The sequence below is a fragment of the Psammomys obesus genome, unplaced genomic scaffold, assembly GCF_907164565.1.
Source record: "Psammomys obesus unplaced genomic scaffold, mPsaObe1.curated_primary_1811, whole genome shotgun sequence".
NCBI lineage: Eukaryota > Metazoa > Chordata > Mammalia > Rodentia > Muridae > Psammomys > Psammomys obesus.
The window spans coordinates 1,061,187-1,071,822 of record NW_026596079.1 but is presented as its reverse complement, the minus strand read 5'-3'; the positions used below and the strand labels follow the sequence as shown (position 1 = coordinate 1,071,822).

The 10,636-nt window shown below is 49.3% G+C and overlaps 1 protein-coding gene across 3 annotated transcripts in view; it reads right to left on the bottom strand.

The window, feature by feature from the left end:
* Plec (plectin) overlaps positions 1–10,636 on the bottom strand; it is a 62,331-nt gene that overhangs the window by 49,766 nt on the left and 1,929 nt on the right. Inside the window, exon 1 of one of the 3 annotated variants that reach the window (XM_055626386.1) lies at positions 9,275–9,408. The exons of the other annotated variants lie outside the window; for them this stretch is intronic. Within the exon in view, the coding sequence (XP_055482361.1) occupies positions 9,275–9,359 (85 nt within the window). The 5' untranslated portion in view covers positions 9,360–9,408. Of the gene's footprint in view, positions 1–9,274; positions 9,409–10,636 lie in introns of those variants that run through there. 3 annotated transcript variants of the gene reach the window in all.

Here is a 10,636-nt window from a genome sequence, read left to right as displayed (position 1 = left end):
AAGGAAGGAAGGAAGGAAGGAAGGAAGGAAGGAAGGAAGGAAGGAAGGAAGGAAGGAAGGAAGACGCCTTTAATCCTGGCACTCCAAAGGCAGAAGCAGATAGATCTCTATAAATTCAAAGCCATGCTGATCTATATAGTGAATTCCAGGCCAGCCAGGAATACCTAGTAGGATCCTGTCAAGAAGGAGGAGAGAGGCAGGCGGATCTCTGAGTTTGAGGCTAGCCTGGTCTACAGAGCCAGATCCAGGAAGAAGAAATAAACGAGAAAACACAGTCTTGGATACTAGAAGTAAGGCAATCTTTGTCTTGCGGCAGCCAAAGTTGACTGGGTTCTGTTCTACCAGAATTTGTAAGCAAAAAACATGGATATTTAGCTGAAGAGATTTCCAAAGAGCTATAGCTCAGCTTCTTCTTGTGCCTCATATGAAAAGACAGGAAGAAAAAGAAATCGAGGAAGGAACTCTCAGGCAAAAAGGAACCAGCACTGGTGATTTGGGAAAGTCACAGGCTATTCAGTGCGCACAGCGATGCCGACATGCAGAGCATGACTGTCTGGACAGGATGCTCTGCAAAGAAAGCCACTTGTGTGACTAGATAGCCTTTTGCCTGACTGTGACTCATGAGTCCATTCAGCCGCCTCTGCAGAGTCAGGAGGAAAGAGATTACCCAGAAAAGCCCTGTGGCAGGCACTTTTGGTTAGCGGCCTGGCTCTCTGTGACACAGAAGGAAGACACAGATTTATGAAAGCACTATGCCAGAAGTTACCCTGCCAGCCTGGACTGAAGGGACAGACAGAAGGAAATGGGGGTGCTAGATTTCCAAGATGCTATAAGCAGGACCAGTTAGCTACAAGCATGCCTCCTCTCAAAAAAGGGCAGCAGAATAGCCTCCTCTTTCTTCCTGGGTCAGGGGTTCCTTTGCCTTGGGGAAACAATAAGTATCCCTGTCAACAGCCAGCTGCCCAACTTAGAGGAGCCTTCCACAGCTAAACCAGGACCCAAGCCCCACAGAGAGGTCGGGAATGAAGAGCAGCAAAGGCCTGTATCCCCAGCAACACAGGAATCACCTTCATCTCCCACCAGCTTCTACTCCCCAGCGGCCTCCCACACAACCCTTAGTGTCTGGATTCTGACTGCACCCCTAAAGAATCTGGCTGAGGTCCCTACACTCCCCCATCCCCTGCTTCCAGGACTGTGCCTGCTCTCAGGACTTGATGCTCAAACTGGATGAGGTGGCGAGGACCTTTCATTCCGGCACGAGGGAGGCAAAGGCAGACAGGCCAGCTTAGTCTACATAAAAGTTCCCAGCTAGCCAAGGCTGGAGGACTTATCTGGGGAAAAGTGGGGGTGGAGGGCCTCACGCCCAGGTAGCCCTCTCCACTTAGCTCATGTTCTGCATCTTTCCAGTCCCTAGACTTAGAGGGTCTGACTTGGCTCCAGATAAACTGTCTCTAGTCAAGCCCAACCCAGCGCTTCTCAGCACCTTGGCTCTCTACACACACCCCCATCTCAGAGTCAGCTGTACACACCCATGCTAACCCATCATTCTACTTTCCCTAACATGAACCTGCTGCCTCCACCAGGTTGCTCTCCATCTTCATTGCCATCTCAGCCGACTCTTAGGGGAACGATGGAATCATTTCAGGAAGCTGGGGTACCTGTGGGGTACAGCTTGGAGTCCACCTGTCCCTCCAACAACTGGAGAGGGGCTCAACTCAGGGATGTAGAGGTGCAACAAGCTGTGGACCCTGCTCTCAGTTTGGTGGGAGAAAAGATGTTTAAAATGCTCCCTGTTGCCACGAACACCCATCCAGACCCTGAAGCCTCTTACAGATTTCAGCACCCCCAAAATTCCAAACAAGTTAACGATAGAAAATAAACAGACAGTATGTGGTTTTGGTTTTCGGGTTTTGTTTGTTTGTTTTTTCGAGACTGGGTTTCCCTTGACAGCCTTGGATGTCCTGGAACTCACTCTAGAACAGGGTAGCCTTGAACTCACAGAGACTTGCCTGCCTCTGCCTCCCAAGTGCTTTGATTAAAGGCGTGCGCCACCACTGCCTGGCTTGTTTTTGTTCTGTTTCATTCATGTGTATGTGTCTCTCTGTATGTGCGCACATGTGTGCAGGTGCCAGAAGAAGACACTGAACTTTTCTGGAGCCGGAGCTACAGGCTATTATTGTGAGCCTCCAGATGTGGATGCTGAAAGCCAAACTTGGGTCCTCTGGAAAAGCAGAAAGGGCTTTTAGCCACTGGGCAATGTCTCCTACCCATGGTTCTGGTTTTTTTGTTTTGTTTTTCAGTAAAAGAAAGCCATTCAAAGCACAGCATAAAATCCAAAGGTCACAGAATGAAAACTGGCAAATATGAAAGACTGTTCTGGCTAGGAACTGTGTTACAGATAGTTTCAGCTGAGGCAGATCACTTGAACACAAGAGTTTGAGACCAGACTGAGAAACAGAGCAAGACCCCACCTCAAGTAATAATGCTAATTATTATTATTTGGTTGTTTTGTTTTGTTTTGTTTTGTTTTTGAGACAGGGTTTCTCTGTGTTGCCCTGTCTGTCTTGGAACTTGCTCTGTAGACCAGGCTGGCCCCAAACTCAGAGACTCATCTGCCTCTGCCTTCTGAGTGCTGAGATGCAAAGATTGTGTCACCACTCCTGGCTCTAATAATTATTTTCATCTTAAAAATAAATAGTTAAAACTAATTTGCCCAAAGTCATTCATATAAAGACAAACTCAAATAAAGACAGATTGATAGATGAGAGGTAGAGGCAGATGGATCCCTGAGTTTGAGGTCAGCCTGGTCTACAGAGTGGGTTCCAGGACAGCGAAGGCAACACAGAAAAGAAACCCTGTTCCCCAAAACAAAACAAGACAAGACCAACTGATCAGGTTAGATTCAGCAACTAGAATACAAAGGATCCAAAAGTGTTTCATGGTCTGGGTGGCGGTCACAGGGCAACTTTAATATTGAAGCTGTATGTGGAGAACTTGTACATTTTTCTAGAGAAAGGCTATATTTCAACAAAAACTTCACTTGCTTACAAAATAACCAGAAAATACGAAATTTACATAATGCATAAAGATATAAATATTTCAAGTGAAAAGAAATTTAAAAAAAAACGGAGCACTAGCTCAGTAAGGAAAATGGTTGCCACACAGGCATGAGGAATCCTATCAACTATGTTAAAAGTCAGGTGTGCGGCTGGAGGGACAGCTCAGTGGTGAAGAGCGCTTGCTCTCTTCCAGAGGTCCTGGGTTCAATTCCCAACACCTGCGTGGAGGCTTACAACTATCTGTAACTCCCGTTCCTGGGGATCTAACTCTTTTCTTGCCTCTGCAGGCTACGCAGACACGTATGCAAGCAAATACTCACACACATTAAAAAAATAATAAAGGAAATGCTTACATACACACACACACACACACAAAAAGTAAAACAACAACAACAAAAGCCAGGTGTAGCAGCAAATGCTTATAATCCCAGAGCCGGGGAGACAGACAGACCTAGGCAGAACTATAGGGCTCCCTGGCCAACCAGCCCAGCCAGTGAGAGTCCCTGTCTCAAAACAAACAAACAAAAAGAATGGCACCGGGAATGACATTGAAGTAGTTCTCTGACCTCTGCATATATGCTCACATATGTGTACTCTCTCTCACACACACGTTTAACTCACGTCACCCAACACACACAGAGAAACAGAGAGAGAGAGGAAAAATCCTATCAAAATTAACATTTTCAAACAGATCTCTGCGTTTGAGGACAGCCTGGTCTACGAAGTGAGTTCCAGGACAGCCAAGGCTACAGAAAGAAACCTTGTCTCAGAAAACAAAACAAAAACAAACAAACAAAAAAGGCAAGCAGAGGCATGAGCTGGCTCAGCGGGTCAAGGCTCTTGCCACTAAGCCTGCCAACCTAGGTTCAACCCCCAGAACACACGTGGCGGAAGGAGAGCACCAACAGCTGAAAGCTGCCCTCTGCACTGGAACACATGTATGACATCCATCTCTCTACCCACTTCATCTCTCAAAAAATAATATTTTAGAAACACGAACGGTTAACAAACTCTAGGAAACAATACTGGCTTTCATTATAATCAGATAGCACAGAACGACTCAAATTAGAATTCTCAGCAAGACTGTAGAAAGTTCGGCGTTGCATCTGAAAGATTCGTCTACACTGGAGAACGGCCTAGAAATACAGCACTTTAAATTTTTATTAGCGTGTGTGTGTGTGTGTGTGTGTGTGTGTGTGTGTACATATGTGCCAGGAGTGCTTGTGGAGGCCAGAAAACAACCTTCAGAGTTAGTTTTCTCCTTCCTCCATGGGGATTGAACTCCGCTTGTCAAGCCCACACAGCAAGCGCTTTTCAGCCACTGAGGCAGCTCACTGGTCCTAGAAATACAACCTTTTTACTATTCTACTTTGTTCTTAAGGCTTTACTTTGACAGCTTTTTAATTCATATATGTGGGTATGTGTCTGTGTGTATGTCACATGAGTGCAGGTGCCTGCAGCAGCCAGGAGAGGGTGTTGGATCACCCGGAGCTAAATCAGAAGAAATAAGCCAACCAGAGTGGGTTCTGAGAATAGAACCCGGGTCTTCCGGAAGAGGAGTAAGTGCTCCTAACTGCCAAGTTACCAGCCCCGATGACCTTTTAAAACAAGTTCAATGTCCATCTAAAAGAATCAAGTAAATAAACAGTGATGCTTCCAAGTAACAGAGTATTTTGTAATCATTTTAAAACATGAGACTGCATCCAATAAGAGGGGGAAAAAAACAACCAACAAATCATGCTGGGATAACAAGATATTCACATGCTATCACGGACATCTATTTCATGTCATGAACATAATGAACTCAAAACAGACCAGAGACCTCAACATAAGAACTAAATACAGGGCTAGAGAGGTAGCTAAGCCAATAAGGGCACTGGCTGCTCTTCCTGATCATGCAGGTTTGATTCCCAGCACCTACAAGGCAGCCAAGGCAGCTCACAACCATCTGTAACTCCTGGACAATCTGATGCCCTCTTCTGGCCACTACAGGCACTGCACACACTCGGTGTACATACAAGCAGACAATATACCCAGAAACTTAAAAAAAAAAAAATTTAATGAGCTAAATATATACGACTAGAAGTGGAGCTTGGTAGTGCTCCTCACCTTTCAGGGCTTTCACGAAGCCCTGAAATCCCAGCACCACAGAAAAAGAAGAGAAAAAAAAATTAAAAAAAAAAACCATAAGCAAAAATCTTTGTAGCTTTGGTTAGAGTGACGGTGTCTTAGATATACCATATAAAGAACAAGTAACCAATAAATAAATAAGACACATGATAATTAAAACACAATACATATGTGAGCTGGAAAGATGGCTCAGTGGGTAAAGGCACTTACCACCAAGGCTGAGGACCTGAGTTCAATCCCTGATACTCACGTAGAAAGAAAGAGTAAATTCCACAGATTGTCCTTTAACCTCCACAGGTTCACCGTGACACAAGCTCGCCCCACCCAATAAATAACTAAGTGCAAGTTTTTCCAATTAAAAATATTTTTCAAAACTTAAGTACTTTAATACATTTAAAAGGCACCTAACATGCTGAAAGCCCTGGGTTCCATACCCACTCCACAAAAGGAAAAGATAATAGAAAAATTAATAGATGGAGATAAGGGGAAGGAAAGGGGGGACAAAATGGAGTGAAGAAATTAGAAATTAGAAACAGAGTATATTGGGAGAGTGGAATACTTCAGCTACTGTGGAAAACCATCTGGCAGTTCCTCAAATGGTTAAATATAGTTACCACATGACCAAGCAATTGCATGCCTAGTCATCTACCCTAGAGAAAGATACAAGTACACACACACACACACACACACACGCACGCACGCACGCACGCACGTGTGTATGCAAATGTCAATAGTCCCATCAGTCATAATGATTCAAACATCCATCAACTAATAAATAAACAAACAAATGTCGCTATCAATAAAATGAAATATTCTACCATGGTGGCATTTGTCTGTAAACTCCACACTCAGGAGGTAAAGGTAAGAGCGCTGGGAGTTCAAGACCAGTCTCGATAGTCTGTATGATCCTGTCACGAAAAAGAGGGCATAAGGGCTGAAAGCAGATCAGTGACAGCAGGGACTAGAGGACAAAATATTCTGGAATTGATTATGAGGGGTGTACAACTCTGTCAATATTCTAAAAACAAATGTTGAATTGTATACTTTTTTTTTTCCCAAACAGGGTTTCTCTTGAATTCAGAAATCTTCCTGCCTCTGCCCGCCAAACTGTACACTTTAAATAAGTGACTTGTATTGTGACATGTGAAGTACATCCAGACAATAATAAGCAGGAGGTCAGAATAAGGGCTTGACAAGGAAAGCCAGTGACTCCAGAGGTCATCATAGTCTGAGAGCTAGTGAGAACAGGAAGCTCTAGCTCCTCCCTCTCCCTCCCCCCCCCCACATACACACACACACACACACACACACACACAGCACCTTTTACTACTTTTCTTTACGGTAGTTGTACTGTACTAGACTTTGGCTTTTTGTTTTGTTTTGCTTTTTTTGTTTTTAGGGTGTTCCACTTTCCACAGTATAGAGATCATAAGTCCTCTCCAAAGAGCACCCAAACAACCGCTAGCCTTCACCCTTGGCCAGCAGAGCGCTACTGAGAGGTACCTGATACAGTCAGCATGCATCCGTGCAGACTCCCTGCAAACCGCAGCTTCGGGGGGGGGGGGTAGTGCTGGTGCCAGGGACACAGATAACAGAGCTCAGAGTCCAGTGTGGAAAAGGACAGGAACACTGGAGAGGGCACCACCTACGGTAGGACCAGGTAGGTCACAGCCTTCAAAGGAGTTTGGGAGCCCTCAGACAGGTCTTGCTGTAGACAAACTGACTCAGCTCCCAGTCTTTTTTCCAACCCACCCTTTTCCCCAGCCCTCCAGAGCTCTCCAGTCACAAGTACTCCAGCCAGTAGTTTTCAACTGTGCAGGAATCTCCATGGAGAGAAGGCAGGACAGGTCAAGAAGACAGAGAGACTCAAGTAGACAGGAAGTTTAGAAAGTTTGGGGGAAAGCATTGCCCTGTGGGGAAGGCTGGGGATTTCCAACCAAGAGCAGCCAGGAATGACTCTAGGGAAGAGGCCTGGGGGGTTGTAAATAGGAGTGAAGGTCAGCAGGATGAGCGTCAAAAGAAAAAGGTAGCATTGCTTTAAAGACTGGAGTCTTTCTCAGAGCTTCCCTCCTTTCCACAGAAAAGGCCAGTGGTAAGCTGGGCCTAGGAGAGAGGCATAACCACCTTCAAGGAACTCGCTGGCTAATGTTAGGTGCCAGACCCTCTGCCTTCCTCACTGGAGACAACTCCCCATGTCTTTGCAATCCAGGGACCTCGGCAGCCTGATGGGACCAATAGGGTCTGGTCTCAATGAGATCACTAAGGTCAGGCCTCAAAAGGAAATGGGATACCTGGGGCACCTTTGGCCTCCTTTGGGCTGTTCCCTGCCTCGGCCTGTAGCCCCAGTCCTCAGCTATGCTCTCTATGGAGTCAGAGTCAAGGAGACTGGTGCCTTGGCGTGCCTCGGAAGCATTCTTGGTCCTCAGTCACTGCTCCAGGAGCCCCCAGCACCTGCTATCCTGCTTAGCAACTCAGCTACTTTGAGGATGGTGAGACATACAGGCACGGGCAGCTGCACTGTCACGTGGCAACTCCACTTCAGGGAGCACCCATCGCCCTCTCGCCACCCTCCAATGCCAAGCCCGACGACAGACAAGGGTCAATACCGCCCAGTGGGCCCAGTATGACCCTCTGCCTCCAGTGGAACTAGGCTAGGAAAGGACAGAGAGCTGGGTCTCAGGAACCTACAGGGACCTGTCAGTACACTCTGGGATGAGCAGGAAGCCCCCACCCCAGGAAGAAGAACCAGGGATGCCTCTAACATGATGCTTACACAAGGCTCTGACACTGAACCATGTAGCCCAGCAAACAGACCAGACAGGGAAGGTTTGAGAGGCACTACTCTGCATCATCAATACTAGTTTACACAGTACTATCCTGGAGGATGCCAGGAAGGCTGTGGCCCAGACAGACGACTATTTCCTTGCCTTCCTTACCTTCCCAGGTAGCCCCTCTAGGAGTGAACATCAAGCCAGCCCTCCAAATGATTCTCCAGGGGCACAGTGGTCAGGCTCCAGAGCCCACGGCCCCAGGGACATCTCTACCTGATGCTCATGAGCAAACAGGCCAGCCACAGAACTAGCAGAACCACACACGGCACACCCACTGTGCCCAGAGCACGTGAAACCTACCCTGCCTGGATAAGGTATGGGGTGGAGCGGTACCACAAGCTCCAGGCAAAGCTGCAGCAAGACTTCTCTCCCTGAGCTGCCCTTGGGGGCAGAGCCAGCAAAACCAGCCATGTGGAGCTGGAACCTGTTCTGTTGGGCTCTGCCTGGGCCCTCCATATCAATCGTCCCTGGTGGCACATATGCCGGCCTCTAAGTCTCTGAGGGCTGGGAGGTACAACCAGACTCATGCCTGGGTAGAACTCACGGACCCCAACCCAGAGGCAAGCATTTGGGCCTTGAGTGACCGACAGCGACCCGAACCTGGGCAGGGCCAGGGCTGGGGGGGGGGTGTCATGAAGCAGATAAGTTGCCAAAGCCACACACTGGACTGGATGGACACTCTGAGGTTTCCTCTGGACAAGAAGGGGCTATTTTTCAAGGGACAAAGTCAGGGTGCAATGGAGCTCCCTGCCAAGGGAGGGTGTGGCTCAGCCCTGGCCAGTTTGGGGAGGTGAGGAGAGGCAGCAGCTATGCCATTCACTGCCAGGCGGTAGCAGCCACCCCCACCCCACACAGGCAGTTGCCCCAGAGGAGAGACAGGGGATGGCTTAACCGTGACCCACGTGTCTGCCGGGTAAAGGCAGCAGACACTGGTCTAGACTGTGGAACCCTGACAAGCCCGGCTTCATACACACACAGCCATCCGCCCCCACCAGGGCCCACCCCACCCACCCGTGCCTCAAGATGTCCTATTAAGGTCATAGACACGGGGGCTCAATGGAGCGCATCTATCCTTTCCCTGGGCCCCAAAGGCTGCAGGGAGCGAGCGAGGCTGGTGAGACTTGCGGCGACTGACTGGACTCTATTGGGACAAACGGTCGGTGACAGCAGCTGGGGACACGGCCGGCTGTCAGGCTGTCTAACCTGGAGGGGCCCGCGCGCCCGAAGGGCGGACAGGGGCCAGAGGCTCCCTACCTTTGTACTTCTCCCGCACCTCCTCATAGGCCTGGATAAAGTCCTGTTCGTTGGGTGGTGGGCCAGGTGTCAGCAGATGGGCCATGCCAGCGGGAGCAGAACGCAACGGGCCGCTGCGCAAGGCCAGCCCTGGCAGCCGCTCTGCCCCCGCCGCCTCCGCGCGCACGGCTTAAAGGGGCCTCCCCCGCCCCGCCCCGCACCCAGGATGCCCCACGGGCGGGGCGGGGCCGGGCCGGACAGCCGGGGACCTGCCCGGTAGCTGTACCCGCTGCGTGGCGCCCCTTCGCGGGAACCCTAGCCTTGATCCCACACACACAACCAGTTGCAAACACTTCCCTGCCTGCTCGGGAACCAGATGCGGCTGACAGGCTAGCCCTCCTTACCCAGAACTCAGCCTAAGGTGGCCATTTCCCTAGGTCAGCCGCGACTGCTCCAACTCCTTCGCCCCCGGCAACTTCACCTGGCCACCTGAGCGAGGCTCTTCCTGCCTGGCTCTCTCCCTCCTTTTCTGTTACAACTTTCCTCGGCCATAACAGTGGAGATATAGTGGGATATCTCCGAAATGTAAGAAGCCCTTAGAACACAGGGGAAAAAAAAAACAGTCGCACATAAGAGGAACGGAGTACACGGTTTACAAAAGTAAACACCCTAGTGATTTAAAAAAAAAAAAAAAAAAGTCCCTTTCTACCCATCCATCTGACACAGGCCCGTCTCCCAGCACTGACACACCCTCCTTTCCCAACCGACCGACCCGGCACTGTTCCTGGAAACCTTACCCACTGTGTTCACCAGAGCAGAAGCTCTGTGTCTAGAAACCAGTCACTAGAAAACTACCAGCGAGCACAAAAAGGACAGCAAGTGGGGCTGGCTACAGCATGAGGGTCAGCGAACACTGAAACCACCCAACTGGCAAAGGGGGCTGCTGAGGTACCCTGCCTTTACCCTCACCCCTGTCTTTAAAGGTCTGAGGTAGAGAAAGGTATTCAGGACTCCAGCTGGGAAAATAACCCCTTTCATAAAGTCACTAGAGTGTGTTCGTGTGTGTGTGTGTGTGTGTGTGTGTGTGTGTGTGTGTGTGCATATGCATGCAGATCATGAATAGTCCTTGAGGCAGGGTGCAGGGCACATCCCTTATCTGTTCCTTTCCGCTGCTGCCATGCTTCCACCAACAAAGCTCCTGGATGCTGTACCACCTCCATGCTCAGCCCCTGGCCATTCAGCTCTCAGTCTACCCAGCTCCCGCATTTCAAATGCCTCCCCATCCCCTAGGGGGGCCCTGCTGGTGGAACCCGGTCAGGGCTCCCGTTCTCAGGACCTGCCACCCAATGGCCTCCAGCCTTAGGTGACCCACTTCCCAAAGGA